Here is a 26774-nt window from a genome sequence, read left to right on the forward strand (position 1 = left end):
TCATGGGACTGGGACTAACACGGAGAGACAACATTCGTCAAGCCAGTCATAGCCTAAGCCAATACAGGACAAGTGCATTGCCATATTATGGGGGAAAAAATGTTTCCGCGTTTATCAGCTATAGCTTGCCTGACAATTCATACCATTTGGTTCAATAGTGACAAACAAAAAGAGAGAACAGCTTGACTCGGTTGTTCAGTCCCAAAGGCATTACATGCCAGGAAAGGCCGTTGTGTGGTTTGAATAATGCCCCTTCTAAACTGTATCCATTACATGCTTATGATAAGTCTTAATAACAGTTAAAAACCAATGGAAATTAAACATTTGTCATGACCTGAATGCAAAAACAATGCACATACAAATACAGCTATTTTTATTTGGAACCTGAATTGCCAGTCAATATTTGTATAATGATCTTATCTCATGATTCATTTCCTTAGCTTTTTGTGCTTCTGTTTAGCTTTTTGTTTTCAGACTCCTACTCACATGTGTCTTTGATCTTCGGGGGGAACTGGGAGCGGGTGATGGCCAGAATGATGAAGATGACCAGTGGCCAGATGAGTAGAGCTAACGACCATCCCTGAGTAACAAAACAGAGACACGAAATACAGATGAAGTTTGTCAATTGTCACAATGGTAAAAATGAATTAATGTTTTCATCTTGATATTAATTCATCAAATAATAAGGAGTAGGCTAAATGCCTATATATTCAACCCTCCATTTGCTGAACTGCTTGAAGTTCTTTGAACATTCTTGACATTAATGCTGATTAGAATTACGAAGATGCATGTTGCAATGTCAGATCTAAATGCAGAAAGTATTTGATGCCATGATTTGGCCATATGCTTTGTGAGTTTGTGTTGTAAAAATAATAATAATTTAAAAAAATATTCAAGATGAGTGCTTTCATTTCCCCAATGTGTTGATAGCTAAGGTGTATGCGTGTATTTTACTTACAGGTTGCCTAATGACACTCAGGCCATTTTTCCACAACAGAAGTCGCAACTGATGGAAAAATGCCATCAGTTATGGGGTCTGCAATAAATCAGGACAAGAAAAAAACACAATGACAATAATATATAATATTACAGTAATGATTGCACTTACTGTAAGTCCTTACAACTTGGATGTGATCATGATCAAACATTTTACAGGCGAACTCTATGATCAAACAACCTTTTTGTGGCTTTCCTCTTCAGTCAAAGCTTTACTATTCTTTAATGAGTAATCCATACAAGCTAGATAACTATAAACGTGTAAAACATCTCCCCTATTCTAGTCTCCCTAAATAACTCGTCTAAATTCATGCAACAGTGAGACCAGGTTAAAAAAAATAGAGGTGAGACATTACCGAGTATCATTGTAGGGTATCGCAATATTTTTTGGTCCATCATGTTGCTCCAGTAGGTACCAAACGTATTGTAATAGGCTATGCATTTTATTATTAGCTACATACATTTTATATTAGCAGAATTATATTGATTTACTCTGATAACCTTGAGCTTTGCAACTGTAAATTATAAAGTAAGTATGAGTCAATTTTAGCATCATGAGACTATTTGACCACACTTATGATGGCTAAAGGCTACTCCAACGGCAGAAATAGATTGCATCTTGTTGCAGAATCGAATCGCATCTTTAACAAAACATCAAATTAGGCCTACCACAATATTATCGCCTCTGTCACAATTTTCAGCGCGTATTAGTAGAAGAATCACAGTATCATCGTATTATCACATCTGTCACAATTTTCAGCGCGTATTAGAAGCTAATGAATTGGCGAATTGCAAAGTTTGGGAAGCGCGGGGCACAAAGTAGGCTAACATAGGCATAGACAAGGCAGGTGTTGGTCTTTATGATCTGTTCACTATTGTTGCGCTCATCACACCTTTCCGGGTAATCATCTGATCATGTAGGGGCCTATTAAAATACACAGCCTTATTAACTAACGATGCCCATAACAACTTCGATACACACTTCGTGTCAGCATGCAGACACACACACCAAATGACTTGTACTTCTGGGCGATACTTGCGCATCTTGTCCTTTCCCCGCTCTTTGACTGTTGCATAATGACTCTGAGATTAATAGTGCAAATGTTTTGAACAAAACGAGTTATTGAAGTCGTATATTGTCACAACAACAGTCTCGAGCCACTTCGTGTGCTGACAGTAAATTTAGAATTTCATCTTGCTGTGTTTAACAGTCCAACCGGAAATACTTGCGATGCGGAGATGCAGGTGAACAAACCCTCTAAAATCATTGCAGTTCAGTATGGGAATAGCATAGTATTGTATAACAGGTTTGATCTCAACAGCGGGCAAGTTCGTTTTATCCCTAACAGAAACTTTTGGTAGGCCTAATCTATTGAAATATTTAGCAATTGATGTTATGTGCAGTGTACAATAATTAATTAAAAGTGAAAAGAAAATAAGAAGCAAACTACGCTCAGCTGAAAATATAAGACTACAAGATTAGAAATATGAGAACATTGTTTTACCTTGCCTTGGCAGTCTTTTAAAGTTGAGGTTATCGAAAGCAAAATACTAGGGACATTTTGCTAGGTGGGTCCTAGCAAAAGCTACTCTCCATGGGATTCACTTGCTTGAAGAAATGTAAATTGATAGAAAACGTTAAACGCTGAATCCTCTTCTAACGTACAGTAGCCTATGGGTTTCCGCATGCACAGACGCTCACAGCACAACTAGCAATCCACATCCAGTGCAAGTGCACCTTCTCTCATACCTGTGGTAATGGGCGGATCTAGCTAAATAGACCAACTCCTTTTTTCTCGAAATGGCATCATGGAAATAGTAGCCTAACCTTACACAGAACAGAGACTGTGTTTTTGAAATATTTACATTAGGCTATATCATAATGTGTTATGTGGTATGAAAACATTGTTGTAGTAACATATGGATATACTGTAATGAACTAAAATGTGTGCTATAGTGAGAAGTAGGCTATAGTATTTCCACTAGTTTACTTACAGTAGTTTACTAAGTGAGTTTACTATTATAAACTGAAAATGGGCCAATTTAGTCCGAAGAACTGAAGTAGGCCTATTAAAATGGTACATTAACAAGTAGGCCTTGTGCTTTGAGTATTTGTTCTATTTTTGCGCATAGCCTATCACAGATCATCCACAAGCCTATCACAGATCATCCACTTTAGTTGAAGGCCTTTTCCTGATATTTCTTTTCATATTCTGTTCACAATTTTTTCAAAAGTTATAATTATTAAAAGAGTTAAATTAAAGAAAGTGGTTAATTTGAATAAAACAAAAATGGGATAAACCTCACATTTTCATAGTGCTTTATAATAAAATCAGTTATGGCCTATTCAACATATCACAAGGTTAAATAAAATGGCATGGAAGTAGAAATAATGCACAAGGATGTTTAGAGTAAAAAGTAAAAAAAAGAAAAAGTGGGTTAATTTAGTGACTAAGTTTACCTTTTCACATAGTGCAAGGTAGGGTTTGATAGCTTTTTTCCTTAAATAAATGGAATCATCACTTAATAACGACATTTCGTGTTTACTCAGGTTATCTGTCTAATATTAAAATTAGTTTGATCATCTGAAACATTTTAGAGGGAGGAATATGCAAAAATAGAGGAAATCCGTAAGGGGCCAAAATTTTTTTAACATACAGTAACTATACCACAAGTACATTTAATAAACATACTACATAACGTAAATTCAGGGATTCAACTTCAACAGCACTTAAGTTTACTTACTAAAATTAACTTTTAGTATACCTTTTTTGGTAAGGGTGCCTTTAAACGAATATGTGCTTTAAAATTTACCTCAAATTAAATGAAAGGTCATCTGGTGTGAAATGGTCAAGTGCAAATAGACGTGTATAATTACAAAAGTTTTATTTCATTATAAGACACAACACTTCAATACTGCAATGTATTTACAAAAGTAATGAAATCGAACACTGTTTGGCACTCTTCGTCCACCGTCATGAAACACAGTCAGTATGCTATTTTCCAGTGTGTGGGCTGTTCACATTCTGTTTCACTGTCACCACAAAAGCGATTATATGTAGTTTTAGGGTCAAAGCCCAAAATTTCTCTCTCCTCGTGAATTCTGAATGAGAAGGTTGAGACTGAGGTACCAATGAAATACCTGGAGAAGAAAAGAGAAGTGTTTGATCAATGAAACAAGCTCACAACAGTAGTCACATGGAAAATTCAGGGATGGGCAGTGCTGTGTGTCGGAGGTCAGAGAATGTTGAGGATGTTGCACCTGATTTTTTTAGCATGAATGAAATCTACAAATCTCTCCAGTGGAAATGTACAACCTGTCTGTTGAATTTCTGAGTTACCAGTGATCTTCATTATGCTCTTCGTTAAATAGGCTAATGATTTTTTCCATGTTTATAATCAGCACTTAAATAGCTGAACTCTAATGAAAAACATGAGTACCACATTTACACCATGGGCCAGTTTCCCGTACATGGATTAAGTCCTAGCACTAAAAGAAACTTAAACAGAAATTGCCCTTCAAAAGGTTTTTGTCTCGTACTAGGCTTAATCCATGAAAAGGACATGTGTATAATGTGCTACTCATAATTGGAGATCATATTTGAGTAATGATTACAGTCAGACTCCTGCATGAATGATAAAAGTAGAGACAGTAAGCCTAAGAGGTGATTCAGTTGTATTCCAAGTACTTACAAGGGCTTCAACAAGGCAGGCTTTTTGAGACTGTTGTGCTGTGTTCTAACGACTTATAAGGGCTTCAAGACTTTTTGAGACTGTTTTAAGACCATTATGAATTAGATTTAACAGATTCCCTGTGCAAAGGAAAATAGGATGTATTGTGTACAAAGCAGACATTTGTGAGTTCTACGCAAGCTGCAGAGATGATATCCGTTATCAGTTTCACTTTGACCTCATTTATATTTTTTTTACATTTTGTTTACATATTATATATTATACTGTAAGTGGGTCTCATATTAGAATATTGTGGAAAAGTTCATTTTTACCCCTACTTTATTTCAAGGGAATGTTTAATATATTCTGGAATCAAATACAGTCAAATATTTAAAGCTATATTTTGTTTATGTGATGATTATGGCTATGGTTTACAGCTCATGAAAATCAATCAATCAGTCCAGAAGACACTCATTGACACCCCCCCACAAGGAGGGAAAGACACAGAATGTCTTTGCTGAAAGGGCAGGGTGTTCAAAGTGTTGTACCAAAGCATATTCATGGAAAGTTGACTGGACGGTGAAAGTGTGGTAAGAAAAGGTGTGCAAGCAACAAGGATGACCACTGAGAATGGTCAAGCAAAACCGATTCAAGAACTTGGGGGAACTTCACAAGGGGTAGACTGAGGCTGGAGTCTCCATCAGGAGCCACCACGCACAGACGTGTCCAGCAAATGGGATACATTCCTCGAGTCAAGCCACTCCAGATTCAGCGGCAAGGTTAGAGCGTCTATCCTGGGCTAAGGGAAGACAGAACTGGGCCGTTGCTCCAAACTCCTCTTTCCACATAAAAAAACTGTTTTGCATCCCATTTGGATATCAGGGTTCAATCAAGGTCCCAAGAGTCTGGGGGAAGAGTGGAGAGGCACAGAATCCAAGTTGCTTGAATCCAGCTGATGTTTCCACAGTTATTGATGATTTGGGGTGTCATGTTATCTGCTGGCGTTGGACCACTGTTTTATCAAGTCCAGAGTCAATGCAGCGGTCTACTAGGATACTCTAGATGTCCTGCTTCCACCTGCTGACAAGCTTTAAGGCGACGCTGATTTGATTACCTTTTCCAGCAGGACTCAGCACCTACCCACTGCCAAAACTAGTAACTAATAACTGGTTTACTGATCATAGTATTACTGTGCTGACACATATTGAGCCTAACGTCCTGTATCAATCCCTACCTGCACACACACTGATCAAGTGATTCAGTGGTGCCATGTGCAGATTTGTGTAACCTTTACCTTACCTCACCTGTCAAGAAGATTTAGATCATGCAATAAGCATTACTGACATCTTGTTTGACTGGTTTAAGCCTTCAGATACTAAGCTAATGACTCACCCTCCCTCGTGCCCACAATGAATAGTTTAAATAAGAGATGGACAGAATTTTAGTATGACATAAACACATGACATAAGCATGTCATAAAAACAAGACATAAAAACGGGTATAAAAACTATTATTTCGGTGATTTATTGTAACCTCACTAAGAAAACATCCAACCTTGAAAGCAAATTTATTCTGAGAAAAATCAATCTCTCATAAATAAATAAATAAATACATGAATATATTTAACGAAAATACATTGCCCACAATTACAGGCACCCCAGCTTGTAACACCTTCTTAAGCCTGCCTTTGACAATAAAACAGCTTGAGACTCCCCATAAAGTTGGAGAAAACAAACCAAGGGATTTAAGACCATTCGTCTTTACAAAATCTCCCCAGATCATCCAGATTCCTAAATCCACACTTGTGTATTCTCCTCACCCCCCTGTTTCATCAGGAGCCTAGAAATCTAGACGCCCCTAGCGGCAACACATCTAATTTCTCAAATTCTCCGTTGATTTGGGAGCTGGCCATTTTCAACAACGGCCGGGCCAATCACATCGTGTATAGGCGGGCTCAACATAATGACTGCGACCAGAAGTTAAGCATCCAGCTACTTGAAAACAAGAAGATGATTCGTTTAGCGCTATCCTATTGCATATAGAGGGAATTTGAAAGACAACCGTTTATCCCAACCCACCGTTTGAGCTCTGCTATGATGAGTCCCCAGACCCTACATCTTGATTGACATCATCAGGCTATTTCATCAGTGGACTGAGATGGCAATAGCAGAAGCTTGATTTTTTTGTTCAGTAAATCATTTTTGGTAAGATCTTTTGTTTTGAACAGTGGTTCTTGCGGAATGCTGTAAATGTGGACATTTTCAAGAAAGTACCTTTTTATAGCCATTCCCTGACTGTCAACATATTTATAAATATCTCATATTGTCAGATTACAATAAATCACCAAAACATTATTTTTTATACCATCTTACCAAAGGTGCCAATAATTCTGGAGGGTACTGTATGTGGTAAATAAACTGAAGGAAGGAAAGTAAGACACAAACTATAATAACAATAAAATTAAAACACTTCACCTGGCATGGGCACAGATCCACTGGTCAATGATGGCAACACCACCGTCTTTGAGGAGCTCCAGGTCCTCCCAAGTGGGCTCAAAGCGCACCATCTCTGGCAACATACGCTTCAACTTGGCTAATTCTGTCAGAACCATAACAAGGACAAACTTTTATCCAAAGAAAAGATAAGTACCTTTGCATCCCAACTAAATATGTATAACTTAGGTACAGTCCCTATTTCAAATGCAACAGTATGGTACATGCCTGAAATCAAAAAGAGAACTAAAACACATGGAATGTAATACCTTCCTCATCTGCATCCGTGGCAACAAAAAGATTCTGTAGTGTGTGCTTCTTCATGAGACTATGAATTTTTTTCACAGCCTCTTTGAGGCTGGGGACATCTTCTCGGTGGCCCCAGATGAAATCTTTCCTCCGGAGATGGACAGCTAGATATGGGCCGCCCTTGGCACTGCCCAACTTGGCCTGCATAGATTGTATGAGATGTTGAACTCTTAGCATGCAGCGTTTACAATGAAGTGAACAAATACTAAATGCAAATAACTCATGCTGCAACAACAACAAAAAAACAATTAATATGTAATTTATCATAACAAAAATGTATTTACAAATAATACCCACACAAAATTCAGACAAATTTCATATCAAACACTGCAAAATAATTAAATGAAATAATGACATGAAATCAGTCATAACAAAATGGCCACCTTCATCTGTCTCCAGTCTTCACTGTACACAGTATGGTCTTTTTCATCTGTAGAGTTCAAGTACTTTGCTCTGAAATCATTTCCAATAATGCGAAGGTGTTTTGCAAACACCATACTGCGTCTTGTCTAGAGGAGAGGGTAGAAAAAAATGAACAAATCCATTTTTATGCATTCAAAAGAAACTGGTAGATCTGGAGAAGTTATGGCAAAGGGTGCCTTAAAATATCAAACAACATTATTAGAAGAAGAAATACTGTAACTTAAGTACAGATGATGAGAAGTTGTTAAAGTTGTTGATAGCTCAAACATCCAACATATTTAATCTAATGTATTCTGTACAGAAGTTATGCAAATATCAGAATGCTCATCAGAATAATGTAACTTACATCCCAATAATCTTTCCCAGCATAATGGTCATGGAGGACAGTTTCTGCTCTGTCAAGCATTACTGACCTGCAGTCAAACAAGAGAATATTAAATTCCAACTTTTAACTCCATTACACATGCAAGGGGTTGAAAAAACAAACAGATGAGGCATAGTCAACTTGCAAGCTATATCAAACCATAATGACATCTTAACGTCAGATGAAAACTTACGTTGCTGTAATATTTGTTTGCAGAAAAGGGGCCAAGACGGAGGCATGACCTTGTGCAGACAAACAGGTGACCTTTATCCCTCGAGTCTCCTCATAACCCCAAAACCAACCCCTATGGCAGAAACCACAGAATAAATCTCAAAGGGAAGAGAGACAGATACTCTTTGGCAATGAAGAAAAAAAATACAACAGCATATTGTATTTGTTTCAAGTGATGTTTAGTTTAACCATGCATTTGTGCTATGAGAAAATGGTTCCGTGTCCCTGAAGCCTCCTTCTGTTGAAATTTCCAGAGAGTGAGAAAGGTGTCTGATTGTTGTAGCCAGTCTGATTGTCTTCACCCCAAGGACACAAACATACCTACTGTAGGCCACTTGAAGGTTAAGGAGTTTTCTCTTATCTCTTGTTAACTAACTAGATGGATGGATGGATCATTGGGAAGTATCTTCTGATTTCCCATGAGTACAGTATTAGTGTGTGTGTGTGTTGAGGGTATAAGAACTGGTGTGTTAAGGTTATAAGAACGGGTTTCACCAGATATGTGGGATTGTTACTTGGCATTTGCTATGGGTAATATCCCGGTATCGTGAATAAAGCTGAAGTCTCACAACTCTCAGCGATTCTCACCAACATTGTCCCCTTCATGCACTCCTAAAACACTCCTACATCGGAGAAAGGCATTGGAAACTTCTGAATCAAATGAATGAGCTCCTGATAGACAATTTTATGTGACGCTGACATGGGAACATGGGAAAAATATTGCACATAAAAGCACATTGCACATAAACAGTTGCAGATCTCAATCATACACTTTCATATTGCACCCCCGACACCAGCCTCTTGTGCAAAAATACTTGTAATGTATTCATGTTTTGTAAGATGTAGGCCCCTATACTTGTGTTTGTCAAGAGTTTCCAATGATCAGATCTGGAGTGTATGCATTAGACGTATAAGCTCTGATTACTCTGTTGCTTGTGAACACCACTAATCAGGTAGATCATGTGTACAGTATGTGTTTGGGTGTGTTGTAATCAGGGAGATCATGTGTATGTGTTTGGGTGTGTTTCAGTGTTGTGTCGTGTCTGGGGAAGGGCGAACGCCTGAGACGTCACATAAAGGAGCGTCTATCAGGAGCTCATGGTGTAGCGGACTTTTTCCTTTCGTTCATCTGATATCCAGTTCATCCAGCTCCCAGTCTTTAGATCTTTGATGTGTGCGTGCTTGCTTGTTATTATTGGTTTAATTCAGAAACTTCGTCTTAAAAAGACCATGATCTATTTTCAATCTAAAAATGTATAAAGTATATTTTTGGGGCTTTTTGCCTTTATTTGTATATGGCAGTGGAGAGAGACAGGAAGCAAGTGGGAGAGAGAGACGGGTGGGATTGGGAAATGACCACAGGTCGAACTCGAACCCGGATCCCCATGGGCACTCGGACCCGTACATGGCACGAGCACTGTAGCCTGTTGTGCCACAGCGCCCCCTCAATCTTAAAAATAACCTTTCAGAATGGCTCAAGATAGTAGGTGATATACTGTATGTGTAATGGAGGAGTTAACCCACAGGATTAGAGTACAAGAACCACAATGTGCAGAGAAATGGGTGAAATGGCACTTACAGTGGGTATAGTAAGTATTCACACCCATGCTAAAGTTGACTAAAAAGAGGAGTATAAAATCATCTTTTGAGAATTGATTGTAATGCCTTAATTCAAAAATTTTGTAAAAATCAAACCGCTAAGGACACTAATTTTCTTTGTGATTGAAGAATGTATCGTAAATAGATAAATGTTCTTCCTTAAATACAGGGGGCATAAGTATTTGACCCCTATGTTAAATTCCCATAGGAGCAGGAGGATTTTTTATATGTTTTTATTTTTAAAGGCCAGCTATTTCATGGATCCAGGATATTATGCATCCTGATAAAGTTCCCTTGGCCTTTGGAATGAAAATAGCCCCACATCATCACATATACTTATGCCCCCTGTATTTAAGGAAGAACATTTATCTATTTACGATACATTCTTCAATCACAAAGAAAATTAGTGTCCTTGATTTTTACTCATTTTTTGAATTAAGGCATTACAATCATTTCTCAAAAGATGATTTTATATTTCTCTTTTTTAGTCAACTTTAGCATGGGTGTGAATACTTACTATACCCACTGTATTTGCATGGCGACAATAGATAACTAGATTTACTGTCATCATTATTAGTATTATTATTCATTTTTATTATTTTTTTTAATGCACTTTTTTGTCTTAAATTATTATTGAGATAAAATGCAATCCAGAATGTTCTGTTTGTAATGTTTTCTTTGTTTCTGTGTCTTTTGAGTTTTGGTTTTTGATGATAAATGTATGGAAATATATTAAAAAAATAAAGTATTAAAAATAACCTTTCATATTTCTGAATTCAGGTATGGTGCCTGAGAACGTTAAGCCCTGCACTATGACAGAAAATTACTGCAATTCCACTGCTCAAGTAATGCAGGAGTTAATGCATACATTTACATTTACAATGACATCCACAACTGGCAAACAGACAAGCACATAAAAAACAGTTGGCAAAAAGATCCTCTGCTTAAATGATGTGTGTGGCTGGGTGTTACCTGTAGTAACCCTGCTTGTCTTTTGAGTACATGAGGCGTTCAATGCAGGGCCGCTCATCCACCTTCTCATCCCATTTCCCATCTGTCCAGCCCTCTGCGTAGTTCTGCAGCACCAGCACCTGATCAATGAAGGGCCCTCCTGACTCTGGGAGAATGGGCAAATGGATCTCATTAATCAGGGAAGAGTTGATGACAGGAAAAAGTATCCTCACATCATACAAACAATTTTCCATCACTGGTCATATTTATCAATCAATTATTAAATTACTGTAATAAATACACAACTATGACTCACATTTCAGAATTACATGTAGTTTAATGGCTTTTACCTGAAATGTCTGGGTGTTTTTTGGTTTTATTGCAAATAGACAATTGAATAGCCTTAAATTGTGGACAAAGTCAGCAATGTTAAAATTGGGGTTCACAATGTAAGATCACAACAAAAAAATATATATTAATAATAATAACATGTCATGATATCCAGACTACTCGTCATGTCGCTATGTCATTTCAGCTGGTTGGGGTTTCTTAAACACAAATGTGCAGTTATAGTCCACATTTCAACAACCCACGAACATGAAATCTAAACTACTTCTGTCTAAACCTTTGAGAGGAATAAATATGCATAGAGCAAGTGCATTGGTGTCTGTTAGTGCTCGGTATAGCTTGCAATATTACCAGGCTTACATGCAATGAATGAGACTTTTCACGCAAAACGCAGCCAAAGGTGAAGAAATATGCTGGATCTGCAGGTAAGACGGGACGGAGCGCCATTCGTCACAGCCTCACCCAGACTCACCCAAAATGAATTTCTTTCAATTAAACCTCGTTACTAAGTCAAGCATTGTCCATGGTCATTCATGACATTGAATGACCATGGACAATGCTTGACTACTATTCTCTTATCAGTGCAGATTTATTGATGGGTATTGATGATTCAGTGTTGGCTACCTCAACTCAACAAGCTAACAGCCTAACCTTTAATAAATGTGACTGTAACTGATGTTGCTGAATTAAAAAAAAAAATTGCTCGTCATCCTCCACTCACACCTATTCACACCTATATTACATCGAGTTCTTCAGGGCCGTACTGAAGTACCTATCCCATAGGAGTTCCCGGAACGTCACACTACGTCATGCTGTCTAAATGAAACACAAACAAGAGGCCCTGGCCTCTTAAAACCAAGTTCCAGTTCCTGTAATGGACACTAATAGGTGCTGTAACTACAGTGTAAAATGCCACATACAGTCTTTCTTTCTGTGGGGAAATACAACTCATAAAATGTGATACAGTCCACACAAATGTTAACCATATTTGGATAACAAATCTAGTTAGGGTTCCTTCCCATGTTAAAATCTAGGCCTATTTGAAAGCTTGAGGAAGAGCTATTGGCTCGAAACGTTGTTTGTCATCAAAATTTCACTTGGAGCTACTGTACTGGTGTGCAGATACTTTTTATCTTTTTGTATGGCTTAAGGCTCTTGAAGATCCTACATCCGGGCAAAATTAACTAAGGATGTATGTGGGTATTCAACTTCTATTTGAACGCTTGGAAATAAAATTGATTAGTTGAGGTCTGACACTTTATCTTTACACTTTATTTACTGCTCATTATTATTTCAGCCTGGCCCATCCTGTAAACATTGATTTCATTACCATCTGTTTTTACTTATGCTGACTCAAGTTGGCGCAAACTGAGATTAATCAGGCATCTCACCAGCAATGAACTCTTCATATTCTATGACGGGGACGTTGGCCTGGAGGCTGGTCACACTGAAGAACTCTCCCCAGGGAATGCGCACTTGATGTATGTCAGGACTCTGCCAGTGGTAGAGACGACCCCAGGGGGGCAACACCAACACCCAGTCCCCTTCTTTCCTTAACGTTTTCACCAAAGACGCCATACGGATGAATACATCTCGTCGCAGGTTAAAACCCTCAGGAGGATTCACATCATAGAGCAAATACCTAACAGCAATGAGAGAAGAGGGTCATGGAAGTGCAAGTATCACGCTTTCTAGTCAGGCGTTGACTAACAACACAGTTCTAAACATAGGCTATAACTTTTAAGCAGAACCAGAGAGACCACCCTGCTGGGGGAAAAACAGTTAAAAAAAACAGTTTATGCTGGTAGGTGTTTTGAGCTGGTCCAAGATGGTCTAGATGATCACAAGCTGGAGATGCTGACACCCAGATAGTAAGAGGCTGCAACCACTAGGGCAGATCTGACAGTCTGCTGGCGTCATTTTAATACAATTTCATGTATTTTTTTAGATTCACTACCATATAAATGAATAGGGGTAGTCCACCTGTGGACGTGATGTGGCAAGCCACCCGGCATATATCCACTGCAATTCTGATTTTGCGTGCAGGGGTGACCTAATCATGATTAACAAAATCTGCAAAGTGGAACCTGCAAAACCAGCTAGAATGACAATCATATGCTGGTCAAAACAGCGAAACAGCGTTTTTTATCCAGCAGGGCAGTTGTGGTCTAATACAATTGAACGTTGTATTACTTAAGGCATATTGAATGGCTTCAAAGGACAATATTGTGTATATGCTATATCCTGGAGGGTATGAAATATAGACTACAGAAGAGGCTACTATTTTGTGCAATTATAAGATCTGAATAGAGAGAGGGTTGTAGGTTAATTATTAGGGGGTAATTAATCCACGGACATTATTGTGAATATTGTTAAAAAGCTGTAGCCGATGTCATTTTACAAGCTTACAGAAGCCACTGGGTAAGCGTAGGCTACTAGTATCTGTTTAGCGCCAGTGTTGAGAACAGCTGTAGCCCACAGCGCAACTGTAACGTAGCCTACCTCAGATCCTTTGCAATTGCTGACTGGCTAACAGAATTCCCTGCGTGAAAAGCAAAATCCTCTGTTTCGGATGCAGCAATTGTCACAATTGAAAATGACAACAAGGCGAGCCTAAGAACGTTACAATAGACGGTGAACAACCATAACAAGGGAAACCCTCCTATGTCCGCCATTTCTTTTTAAGCCACGCACTTCCGGGAAAAGTAACACATGTTCACACCAGAACAAGCGTTACTGGTTGCATGGCAACTTTAACCACCTGCAAGTTTCACCTTCCAATTAATACTTAAAAACAGATGAGGTATGGGCGACGCGTTCATAGTCCACGTTCAAATCTACAATGTTGTTTATTAATATAAAGGTTACCATTATAAATTTGAATGCATGGACAGAATTAAATCAACGTTGCCCGAGCTTCGTTGAAAATCTTTTGCCTAAACCTTAGGCTAAATAAAGACTGCATCGTGGCAGAAATCTGATACTCTATTCACACGTGGGAATGTTAACCTGGAGCGTCCAGTTGTTTCTTGCTATATTATTTCAAAACGCACGGGGGAGACGTGTGCGCATTATTTGAGCGTAGAAGCGAAGCATCGTGTATGAGGGTCATGGGCGTACGTTGTGTATGTGTGTGAGTGAGGGAGAGGGAGAGAAGAGGTGATTAACATTGAAGTGCATTTAGCAGCAGTAGAATCAGTGCTGTAGCCACTCCCTGATCCGTGGACCCCGTTGTTGCGACCGCTTCCCTGCTTCACTGAGTGCCTGGAGAGCTGGGCGGTAGACGCGTCCTGGACTGGTTCATTGAAAGTGGAGAAATAGCCCTCAGTTCACGCCGGGGAAGGGATAAAGGAATCATAGCCTAACTTTTTTCAAAGTGACATCTGGAAACTACATTCATTCTCAAGAGTGGATTGAAAGAGGGAGTTATTTGTACACACAAGGTATGTTGCACAGCATTTTAAGTTTTGAGATGCTGTCTGTCAGTCATAAGCCATAGCCCTAACAGTTCGCACATCACTTTAGGATAGGTTCATGCTGAATTGTTAACTGTAACTTGGAGTTCATTTGGCAAGGCTAAAGTCCCAGATGTACCAGACATTTGCAAACAATCTCTCAAGTAGCCAACTAACTTTTGTAGGGGAGTAGCAAGAGTAGCATAACGCAAAGTAAATTAAAGCCAATTAGTAGGCTCGTTAGTTCAGTGTATTGGTTGTTTAGAACAAAACTTTTGCAGGTTAGGCAATAGGTTAGCGTTATCGCATTTGGCAAGTAAAGTTGTGAAAATGCATTCGTTGATTAGGTTAAGGGAGGATGCAGGCTACTGTAAATGAACAGGGGCGTCTGTATTACAGCTTCATCATTGTAATCCAACGGGGAAACTTCTTTGTCTGAGACCAGCGTTCCTAAACCATTCAGTGGAAACTTAACAAACCCATGCGTAAATGCATGCATAGGGCAGTTTCCTATACTATATGCTTGAAATCCAACAACACTTAATCTCTTCCCTTGACAAACGTAAGTCTGCTAGACTTTTTAAATTGTAACAAAAGTAACGTTATCATATCCTTTGCACTCCCCTTCCCACACAACCAACTGGGCACCGCAAGAATGGACACTCATGTTCTGTCGGATAGCCTATTCGGCTCCTACTGATTATCCCGACCTAAAATCTGTATTGTGTATTTTGTGAATGCCGTGCAACACAGTCATTGGCAAATTCATAGACGAACACGCAATATGTGCTTTCATTGTGTTCTCATAGCGGAATACAAGACACCGTGGAAATAGCAATGGACCGACGGCTATTTTATACTTAGTTTGCAGTTTTATCAACTGACTTCAGAGTATAGTCTCCAAGCATCCTAACTTTACATTGTATTACTTAAACGGCATAGAGTAATAACGTTTTGTTTTAAGAGTATGGAATGAGAACTCACAGGGGAAATTTGGCTAAAAAGGTGTAAGGGGGTTTGCCCTGCGTTTTCTACAGCAATTTTGCGATATGTAGGCATAGCCTGCTATGCTACATCTATGGAAACTAGACGCACGTTTGACTGTCATAACGATGCCACTAGCATTTGGATATTTTTTTCCAGGGAAATATGACTTAGGCTAATTTGCATGGTAACATAGGACAGCGGTTAACCTAGTATAAGTAGTTTCGACGAACAAAAGTCCTAAGCGTTTTTGGAAGCAAAACATTTTAAGTAGCCTGTGCTGGGTCTGTGTAGTCTATTCTTTCCCCACGAGAGTATGGGTTTCCCTGCCACAGGGACTTTGCTGACTGAAACGCATAGGCCTACTCAGCAAAGTACAAGCAGAAACGCAAAAAATGGGTTATGCATGCATATTTAATATGAATCAAGTATGAATCTTCTACGCATTTCGCTGTGTTGTCTGAGTGATAAGGCATGGACATGCATATTGATAAGGATATCACGATAAAGCGATTTTGCAATACTCGATACATTGCAAATCTATGACAAAACACCATTATGTTTGAATGAAGAATTAAAAAGATAAAACGCTGGAACCATGTATGTATTCACTGCATGTACCATATGATATGCTATGTCAGTGTTCCTAAACACTTTTTAGTGCTTATGTTTATAATAGTCCTTATACAGTATCGTAAAAAGACGCCCTGGATATTTTGCCCTGCTCCTAAAGAAGAGAACTTCTTTATAAGTAGCATTGGCTACTTTTAGATGTTTGTGCAGTCATATAGTAGATATCACTGATCTGCCTCAGCTTGCCCAATAGTTTGGGGAAAGTCCACCTGTGCAGCCAGCTGAGTGTTTGCATAGTTTGTGTTATCAAAGGTAGCCACTTTACTATGGTGCTAGCACGCTGTCATTATGCCAGTCTAAGCACAGGCATAATCTTCACTCTATGTTGCATCTTTGTAAGGAAGGGATAATGAAATTAGCTACAAAGCTCCAGATTTTTAGTCTTGGTGCAGGGCAACAGTTCTTGGCAGTTTGTAGTTTCTGATAGAACGCATTATTACCATTACAGTAGGTTGAAAGGGAGGGCTTATTTAATTTCAGGTAAGGTGCCTTGCAGGTTGGCTGTATACTGTTAAGTTATTGAGGCTGGCTGTGGAGAAATATGTGCGAGAAGTGATTGTCAACATTTCAGATGGCTGTACACTGTTAAGTTATTGAGGCTGGCTGAGGCAAAATATGTGCAAGCATTTCAAAATCACTGCCTGGGATTTCATAAAGATGCATATGGTATTATCATCAGTCAGCTTCTGGATAAACTCTGCCCACTTACTGTGAGTGGGGGTAGGATGGTTGGCACTGAGAAGATTTAAAGAAGAGTCTGTCTGACAAAGTGATTTTGCCGTTCAGAGTATTGTATGAAACTTGATGTTGTATGTTACATGTTCATGGTGTATGTTTTTGCCATTGGTTTTCACAAATCTATGACTCGCCAGAGTTCTCTGAGAGTACTGTATCAACACATTGTGAAGTTCTATCCCTCCTAAACTGTTGTTCCGTGTGTTCATGATCAATGATGCTGCCGGAGAACCTCTTCTTTGTGGGCAGGTAAAACCGAAAGCAGGAGTGCACTGGGCTTTCTGTTTATAGTTGAGTGCGGTATGCACATGCACTTTACGTGGGCAACGTGAGTCAGTGTGGGTTGCATCACGCTCTGGGCACATCCATGAGTGTGCCCACCCAACTCCCACTACGGGCTGCACTCCAGTGGATGGTCTGATTTCAACAGAAGCACGTAGAAAGCACACAATACACGAAGAAGATGCATATAGATATAATTGAAAGTTACTGAAATTCTGTCCTTTTCCAATGTGGGCACTCTGTTGCCTGTGTCACCCATTACTGCCATGGATGCTGGTGCTGCAGATCAGATACATTGTATGGTATTGTACGGATCATTGTTTGTCCAAACTGTCTTGATGATCATGTTTTCTGAATAGTAGAACAGCTTACCACAGCACAACCTCCCATTTCCCCCCGTATGCAGTCAAAATACACTCTGGGGTGGCCTCTAAAGTCCTAAGATGTCTGGCAGAACAGTCTGGAGACACGTGAGATGGCCCTCCTGGGAGCGTGTAGCAGTGTAGACACACCAGTCACTCAGTCTCGTACAGCACCTCAGAGTTCTGGGGGCAACACACAGGGAGAGAGATGGATGTGTGTGTGTGTGTGTGTGTTTGTGTGTGTGTGTGGCTGGCTGGGGGGACGGGGAGGTAGCGCCACAGGGGTAAAATGCATCAGTAATGGGGAAGCACATGGCTGGCCAACACTCACTGTAAACATGGGCACACAGCCAGGAGGAGCAAGGAGTGTCCAGGGATTAATCCAGCTTTTTACCCGAGTGCCCCCCAAAATGTCATCAAGGGTGGAGCTTTGGCTGCTTTGTCAGGTTGGCAGGCTTGGTTTTGACTGCTTTGTCAGGCTTGCATTGTGACTGCATACCATCTCTTCCATTATTGGGACTGTCATGTTGTGAACAACTTTGACAAGAGTAAGCCTTTCAAAGTAAAAACTGGATTGTGAACCCCAAACTGATCAATCATTGTATTACACCAGAGGCAGATAGGCAATCCAGGTGAACCCTATTAATCACAGTGATGGTGCACAGATGTCAGACTACAAATATGAAAGCCATCATTCCAACTCTTCGGACTCAACTCATCTTCTCATAGATTACACTAGTATGTGAGGAGAGCAGACTGCCTGTGCCCTTTAAAATGTCAGCATGTTTGACCCAGTGTACACACTGTTCTTGCAGATCATATCAGTTTAAAGGAATGCAGCAATGAGCATCTGGCTTTTTTGCCGTTAGGATTTTAGAAATTAGACATATTTTAGGAGACAGTTCAGTGAACTTCAGAATGTTTTTGCCTTGTTTTTGCATTTCCATTATGAACGGCAAGGAATTTGCTTGCAGCCAGACAAACCAAAAGCCAAATAAGTACTTTGCCTTCCTTCTGGCAAATGCAATACATTAGTGTTATGCTCACTTTGATGAATGTGATGGAACATTGGTAAAAGTCCCTGCTGTAGTAAATAAATGATGACTGATATCTGCTAGTGTAATCCAAAAGTGTGCACGACGCCAAAAGCACGAGATGATGTCCTGCTCCTCATCTTAATCTGACACACTGTAGCTTTGCTTCTGCGCCATTGTCTCCCTCAGTTACATGATTACAAGACCGACGTGAGTTTAGAGGCAAGGGATTTTTCCAGAGTTTTTAAAAAATACTTTAGTGGTGCTTAAGTCAAGCCAAGTTGAGCTCACATAGTGCTGTGGAAAAGTCCATCTCTCAAGGGTTTACCTTGGCACTCAGACATGCAGTGCCTCAGCGTTTCAGGCCATGCCAAGCCCCAAGATTCTGAAAAAAGCTCCCACTCTGGCTGTAACTACGTAAAGCTCCTGTCCTGCTGTTCCACGTGGACTCATCTGAGTGTGCGTGAGTGGGGTTGTCATTTAGCCATGTGCAGCCTTCTTGGCTCTGCTTGTGGGGATTTGCACTTAATTACATCCTATAATGGACTTTAATGTCATTACTTTTCACTGCCATGCACAGCAAAGGCAGACTGTTGTGTGCTTTACAACCCTGCTCTGCACGTGAAGCAGCGGTTTGTATATTTGTGTCTGTTGCTTTTATAGACTTTAATCCCAAAACATTATTCCGAAGTTAAATCCACTCTCTGTTGAAAGGCGAAAAACACAAATCATTTGGATCAGATTGTTCTGTGCACTCTGGCAACACACCAGACAGAGACAGAGGTAACCCCCCCCCCCCCCCCCTCACACACAGACACACACACACACACACACACACACAGAGAGAGCTTTGGATGTTGGAGTGAGAGTCCACTCTCTGCTGTTTTGAAGTGTGACCTGCCTAAGACTGAGACAAGGGAACCTCTCTTTTACTAGTCTGATGGAAAAAAATACTCATTGCATCAGTCCAGGAAATCTAAATGACGTATTTCCCTTGCTGTTCACAAAATCCATGCATGGGGCAATGGCGAGCTCTGAAGGTGTACAAGTTAGTATAGTGAGATGCTGCGTGACGTGACCACAGGTCATGCTTGGTATGCATTCATCATTAATTAATGGGCTTTTTAAAAAATAGCTTTGATAATCATTTGAGTTATTATGTTGGCATGCTTGTTTATTTAAATTTAATACACTTGATTAAGGGAATAGAGTACATAGAATACAGTAACATCATGGCTTGCAGGTGGTTTCTGCTTGTAGGCCTACAAACCATAGGCAAGAGAGGTCATCTGCTAAAAGTGTTGTCAAGTCAAATGACAAAACACTTTCCTTTCGCATGTAGCATAGCCAGCTGGACAGTCAGTGGAATGATTTATATATGAGCATGTACCAGACTACAGTAGATTTCATTCCTTTGAATATGTTTTGAATATGCTTTCAGGGCAGAGGGTGCTGGTAAATTGGTCACACATGAAACAAGACTGCCCGATAATCCACATACTCTGAGCTTTTTGTAAAAGTGTTGAGCTGGACACAATGCCAACATGACTTGGTATTCAGCTTTGCTTTTACAGGTAAAAGCCAAATCAGTGTATTTGCTGTCTCCCTGCAAGTTGTAAAAATCAACTTGTGATGAATAGACGTGTAATAGTCAAAAGGGAGTTGAAAGAACCACTGAAACAGAAGCAGATCAGTGAAAAGGAACTGTCAAAGCCTCGGCCACAGTTACACTGAGAGCTTCATCTTTCAGCAGTGGTTCACTGGTGCAGGGAAAGTGAAAAAAGCTAAATGAGGCCGGACAGTGAAGACTGCACTACCTCCTGCCAACTGGTTTTATCTGCCCATGATGTAGAATCCTCGAGGAGAGCGCTGAAGAACGCTGGAAAGGGATAGAGAGGATTGTGTTTCTTGACAGCATTCCGTGGGTTGCTATGCACCCTAGAAAATAAGCATTGGAATTGTTTCCTCGACATGGGAGGTGGATTTAGGAGCCTGTGTCTTCCCCCCGTCACATTTGGAATCTTGTGTTTTTTTTATGTGAGCTTTTTACAGCATGGGAGCTGAATGAAATGAGATCCTCTTCCCATCACAATAGTCAGGCCAGTACAGTAGCGCTAAAGAGGGGAGCCAGGAGCACAGATCAGGTTCGTGCTAACAAGGCTGAGAGAAGTGGCAAGCTATGAGTTCACACAGCAAAACATCAACGATAACAGACGTAGCACCTCTCAGGGACTTCATATTAGGATCTGACAGGTCCTTCAACAAGGCAATGATTAACTAAATGAAGTGTAGACCTCAAGGTCATTTGGGAACTGATATGCAAATCTTTAGGTCTCTCCAAAATCCCCATCTAGTTGGATATTAGTCACGAGTTATTGTTTGTGACTTGCCATCTTTAACCAGAATGTAGTCAAAATGCATTAAAGACATTAGATTAGCTTCAGTGGAGAAAGATTGAAAGATTGACAATAGGAAATAGACTTCTAAATCAACCGTGACATAACAGATTTGGTCAAATAATGCTGGCAGAGGGTTCTTCTATTTGAGTGATATCCTGTTGCCTATTTGTAGTTGGATGTTTGGTTGGAGTGATCAGTGTGCTGGTGGCCATGGGCGGGCGCTCTCTCCGCACCTCAGTGCTCCAGCTGCATGGTGTCAGGGCCTGATGTGTCCGAGTCACAGCTCCGAACCCAGTGCACTGGGACTCCAGCCTCCTCCTCCTCCTCCCTGGCTGATCCTGTGGTGTAATCCCTCAATTCCACTGACCTCAGCCAAGTTGTGATGGCTTTGTGTATAAATGCTTGTCTGTGGGAACATTGGTGTTTTACGCCCGCCCCAGCAGGGGGGCCGAGAAGTTTGTGTTGCTTCTAGCCAATTTGTTTACAAGTTGGTCTATTACTGATGTCATTCCGCCAGCGGAGAGTACAGCATTCTATTGTGGTTGTTTTCCGCTGATGTACTGTAGAAGGGGAGGACAGGGAGGTGGAGGCCGACAATGGGGATTGAGCATGTCATACCGGGCTGGCCCCACTGTTTTAACAGTGCACAAGGGCTTTGGGGTGCAGTAAAGCCCTGTATCAGGGCGGTGAATGTGGCCGAGGCCTCCTTTTATCTGTGGGGCTATAGCCCCTGGATTAGTGCCCAAAGGAGACGTGCGAAGAGGGGGAAAATGTGCCACCAGCAGCAGTGTCTTTGTGTCCAGCCCGCTGTCCTCTAACCATCCCCTGTCAGGTCTTGGGCCCTTGCACACATATATTCAAATGCAAGTGGAGGGTATCAGATGTCATGCCAAACATCAGCATTATAATCACATGCAGAAGCGTTGTGTATGTTCAGTAGACTGACCAAGTGGGGAAAGAGAAGTTCACATCGAGGGGTGAATTTGTGGATGCCAAGGAAACAAGCCAAGGTCATGAACAGGCTTCTTCCATTGCATAATGCCCTGAGGAATTTCTCATGTCCGTGGTGCTCTGTGCAGATTGGACGAGGCCGGTCCAAACTGTTCCCTCTGCTCAGAACCACCGTGGAGCAAATGCACCCACCACCAGAGTTTATTTGAGTTGTCTATGTTTAGAGCTGTGTGCTATTGGTTGATCAGAGCTCCTCCAGGGATGAAACCTCAAGCATGAATGCGCTGCTCTTTGTGTATTCCACTGAAATAAATGTTCTGAAAACAGTCGTTTCCTTTACTGGCATCAGGGTAATAGGGTAAGTAGAGCAGACAGCACAAGTGTCTGATCAGACTGTATCTTGTGTTTTCTTTCTGCAGGGGGGGATTATGTCCAAGATGGAGGTGAAGACATCACTTCTCGACAACATGATAGGGGTGGGGGACATGGTCCTCCTGGAGCCCCTAACAGAAGACTCCTTCATCGACAACTTGCGGAAGCGCTTTGACCACAATGAGATCTATGTAAGTCATGCAGGCCTTTTCACAATGCCACACTTAGCACCCATGAGCTACATGCTGCATTCAGACATTCAGACAGTCACTGTCACTGCACACCCACCATTCTCTCTGAACAGGACACCTTTATTCACACAATTCAGTTCATTTTTGGATGCTCAGTGACCATCATTAGTGATGGTTAGAGCCATATTTAAAAAGGCCTGAAACGACCACTCCCCGTTTTTTCACTGAAAATCAGAAAGGTTGATGCAGTCGATCGATCGGTCAACTGAACTGAAATATACTGTGGACTTGCAGCATAAAGTTGCCTGCCAGTGATGTGCACAACAAAACAGATGTAGATTATTTTAGATGTGACTTTTAACAGCATAAGTATGAAACATTTTGTCTCCTCGTCTAGTCTGCCTCATGCACTTCCCCACATGGCTTTATCCCACCCAATTTAGAACTCCCTTGTGTGAAGTTATGTTTACAGAACATTTTTGTTTGCTAGAGCAGTCAGTCAGTCAAACAGGCATAATTCCGTGACGTATCATTGTCAGTCCCTGGCGACGTTCCTCCGCTCAAGTCTCAAGTCCTCCTGCAGAAGCGGTGGCATGCGAAACGGACCGCGCACAAAACCCGTTCAATAAATCAGGTCACCCAGGAATGTGCATGATGTTTCAAATGAGGTGGAAGATCCAGAGCGCTGCTCTGCAAGATGAGGCAGTGACTTAGGCCCACCACCAGCACCCCCCCCCCCCTCCCACACACACACACACACACACACACACACTCTGCCTCCACCCTCTCCGCAGGCAGAAAATGATGGCCTTCACTCTCTGTCCTGGGGCGCTCATGTGCTCCCAGACTGCAGTGCGCGCGGCAGGGCCGTTGCCCAAGCCTCAGCTTTGGAGCGCGCTCTTTCCTCTGCGCTTAATAAGGCAGACGCCTGGGGATGAGGTCATTTGTGGTAGCCCATGCACCGCTCCTTCCACTCGGCCTTATAGGATCCAGAACTCGCGACTTGTCAGGCTCTTCGGCAGCCTTGCATGACTGCTTTAGTGCAGTACACAGCTCTGTCTGACCCGTGTCATATATCTCCATCGCCATGACACTGTAAGTGGTAGTCTTCAAGCAAAATATCATGCAGCAGACAGGTTTTTGCTTGTTTATAGTTGCATTTTATTCTTATGCAACAGTTTACACTGAGAGGTAAGAGCTCTATATATAATTCTGCTACTAATATAACAACAATAGCAAGCCAGCGGTAAAGAAAGTTGCCTAAAAATAAAGCTTGAAATAATTCAGTCTTCCTCCCATACTGTCAGAATTGCAGCATGTTAAAAATACAGCCGTGTAATAATATGTATGGAGATGATGAAGCAGGACTCTCAAACTCGTCCCGTCCTGTACTTGAATGTGTAGGCTTGACCTTTAGCGTAATTGTTCAACCCAAAAGCCTTGTAAAAACTGATGATATCTCATTCACACAAATAAGAGTAGCAGTAGTTAAATAAAGCTTTAGCCATTTCAGCCTGTAATTTGTTTTAGGTGTAGGGGAGTTACCTTGACTGTCTGGAAAGCTATTTTGCGCCTGCAGACCAGCTTGTGTGGGGTATGGTAGCCGCTCATAGCTGGGCGGTCCCAAGCAGGCAGGCAGGTGAAGTACAGGCTTGGTCTCTAATTAAAGCCGCAGGGAGGAGCGCACCACCATAGATATCCGCGGGTGTCTGCTTTTTATTCACTTCTCCACAACCAGTATTTAAATGCTGATCTTCTGATATTTTTGTAGCACCAAGATACTCAGCATGCTTGCACTGTTTCTGTCTGCATGTTAGGCCCTCTCATTCAGAGCAGATGAGGAATACATTTAAGTGGCAGCAAACTAGTATGAAGCATCCTAAATCTGAACCATTGACCAGGATATTGTCAGGACATTGTCTACTCTGTGTGCTCAATGCCTGTCTTAATCTTTAACTTGGATCAGTACAGTGGAAGTTGGGAGTGTTTTCAATATTCACCGATACTCCATATCACCAAAATGATAAACGTTATCAGCTGCAATTACAGACTTATCATATTTACGCTTAGTTGCATAACTTGGTAGTGATTATGCATTACAAAATTCCCACGGATGACACCCCTCTTTAAACACCCTTTGATCTGCCTTATGGCTTTGCGCTGTTGATATAGGCACATAGTAAGAGGCTCTGCCTACTGCAGAACTCCTATCATGTTTGCACAACGCACGCCTGCCTCTTTCTGTGATGTCCAGATGGGAAGAGCTCCTCACCTCACTGCTTGTTTCACACTGGTATCTGAAGCAGGCAGGTTTAGAAGCCGAATATTACTTTGCCATTATGGACAGCATACATGGGTGTGTGTGTGTGTGTCTGTGTGTGTTTATGTGTCCTTTTATTGTTTCCTTCTGGAGTCAGGCCGAAAGAGGAAATCACTTTAAACTGCGTAATGCCTTGCGTACGTGTAGGGAGCGGGCATTGCATTTATTTGTCTCTTTATTTGTTTTTGGTCTCTGCATTTTAAAAGGTTTCATTATACCTCCCATATACTTTGGACAATGGGCAGTGGGCCAGGCCTTGTTACCATGGAGAAGGCCTGGTCCTCCATTTGAGAGCTTTATGCAACAGTCCAACACAATGAGAGCTGGATGGGGTCAAAGATTGCCTTTGTGCAGCCGCTTCAGATGGTGACAATGCCGTTCTCCTTTCCTCCTTTCCTGTCAAGGCACACACTCAACGTCTCAGACGTGAAAAATAAAAAGCATCAACACCGATGGCTTTCGCCACCTTTGCAGAGAAAATGGGAACTGTTGAGTGGCTTTGCGAAATAAAAAATGCATCTCTACTCAATAATGCTTTTCACAGTTCAGGACCAACACACACACACACACACACACACACACAGAGTGGCCATTGAGTGAAGATTGAAGTCCCACACAAGCATGGGCTCTGCAGCCTTAAAAGCAGAGGTAGCGCTCGAGGTGCAGAGGTCCTGTCTTGGCTGACATCCATGGCCCAAGCGGATGGACCGCACTCCGTAGCCGCGACTTTCCATTCGGAATTCCGTACATTTTTCCTTTGTTTTTGCGCCTCCTCGTGCACTCTGGCCCCCGCGTGCCTGAACAATGCCCCTGGAATTCCCAGCTGGAAAGTGCCGACTGAGGCAGGGTTCAGCTCACCTCGGCGCACAGCTGCTGCCCCACGGCTGGGGTGTGAGGCTGGGATGCGCCCGTGTGATTGTTTGTGGAGCATGTGGTGCTTCTCTGTGGCTGCAGAAGGCAACAGGGGGTTGTCAGAACAATTCAATTCACACCGCCATGACCGTAGCATTTCAGAGACTGGCGTAGAAGCAGGTGCACGTTATATTGTGGCCGGCAGAGGAGGTGTGGAAAGATGTCTTTATTTATGAAAATGATGTCTACTCATTTATGCAACTGTACACACTGTGTAAGTTTGATTTTCATATCTCTCTTTCTCTCTCTCTTTCTTGCTCTCTGCAGACCTATATTGGCAGTGTGGTTATCTCCATGAACCCCTACAAGCACCTCCCCATCTACACAGCAGACAAGGTGGAGGATTACCGCAACAGGAACTTCTACGAGCTCAGCCCCCACATGTAAGTCCCAGGCCACGGCCACTGAGAGCGATGGCTGTACAGGTTCCGCTCAGGAAGCATGATGGATTTGCTGCCCCAGCATCTTCTCAGTAGAAATGCAGAGCCAGTCTGTTTTACTGGTTGCCATCTGCAGAGAGTTTGAGGACACACATTTATAAACATCACAGCCAACCAACACAACAAATGTGATGATCAACAGACTAAATAAAGCGTGGTTTATTTTCCTGTGGCATTCCACAACCCTACACACGACTTATGTTGACACTAAGTGTAACATCTGGACAAGTCTGGCTAAGACCACCCATCACCCAAATGCATGTCTGCATCCTGAAAGGAGTGAGAGTCATGAAATGCTGCAACATTTAGGTGTCCAAAT

The 26774-nt window shown here is 41.4% G+C and overlaps 3 protein-coding genes across 10 annotated transcripts in view; 1 reads left to right on the forward strand and 2 right to left on the reverse strand.

Annotated features, from left to right (window-relative positions):
• The window catches only part of abca12 (ATP-binding cassette, sub-family A (ABC1), member 12), a 49152-nt gene extending 46459 nt beyond the window's left edge, over positions 1-2693 (reverse strand). For all 5 annotated transcript variants that reach the window (XM_062533798.1, XM_062533799.1, XM_062533802.1 and 2 more), the window contains exons 1-3: positions 2502-2693; positions 959-1036; positions 487-580 (exon numbers count right to left, since the gene is read on the reverse strand). In XM_062533798.1, coding sequence (XP_062389782.1) covers positions 487-580; positions 959-1024 — 160 coding nt within the window. In that variant the 5' untranslated portion in view covers positions 1025-1036; positions 2502-2693. The remainder of the gene's footprint in view (positions 1-486; positions 581-958; positions 1037-2501) is intronic.
• Positions 2694-3867: 1174 nt separating this feature from the next.
• Positions 3868-14060, reverse strand: pofut2 (protein O-fucosyltransferase 2). The gene is made up of 9 exons (XM_062533608.1): positions 13888-14060; positions 12777-13027; positions 11059-11203; positions 8450-8560; positions 8239-8305; positions 7853-7978; positions 7430-7610; positions 7143-7266; positions 3868-4138 (listed from the first exon to the last, which is right to left on the reverse strand). The coding sequence occupies exons 1-9, from the start codon at positions 14058-14060 to the stop codon at positions 3985-3987; spliced, it is 1332 nt and encodes a 443-aa protein (XP_062389592.1). The 3' UTR covers positions 3868-3984.
• Positions 14061-14574: 514 nt separating this feature from the next.
• myo1b (myosin IB) overlaps positions 14575-26774 on the forward strand; it is a 57388-nt gene continuing 45188 nt past the window's right edge. For 2 of the 4 annotated variants that reach the window (XM_062533805.1, XM_062533807.1), the window contains exons 1-3: positions 14576-14828; positions 22640-22783; positions 26283-26398. In XM_062533805.1, coding sequence (XP_062389789.1) covers positions 22649-22783; positions 26283-26398 — 251 coding nt within the window. In that variant the 5' untranslated portion in view covers positions 14576-14828; positions 22640-22648. Of the gene's footprint in view, positions 14829-22639; positions 22784-26282; positions 26399-26774 lie in introns of all 4 variants that reach the window. The other 2 variants (XM_062533803.1, XM_062533806.1) reach the window with 2 other exon arrangements.

This window comes from Sardina pilchardus, chromosome 4 (genome assembly GCF_963854185.1).
Source record: "Sardina pilchardus chromosome 4, fSarPil1.1, whole genome shotgun sequence".
Classification (NCBI taxonomy): domain Eukaryota; kingdom Metazoa; phylum Chordata; class Actinopteri; order Clupeiformes; family Clupeidae; genus Sardina; species Sardina pilchardus.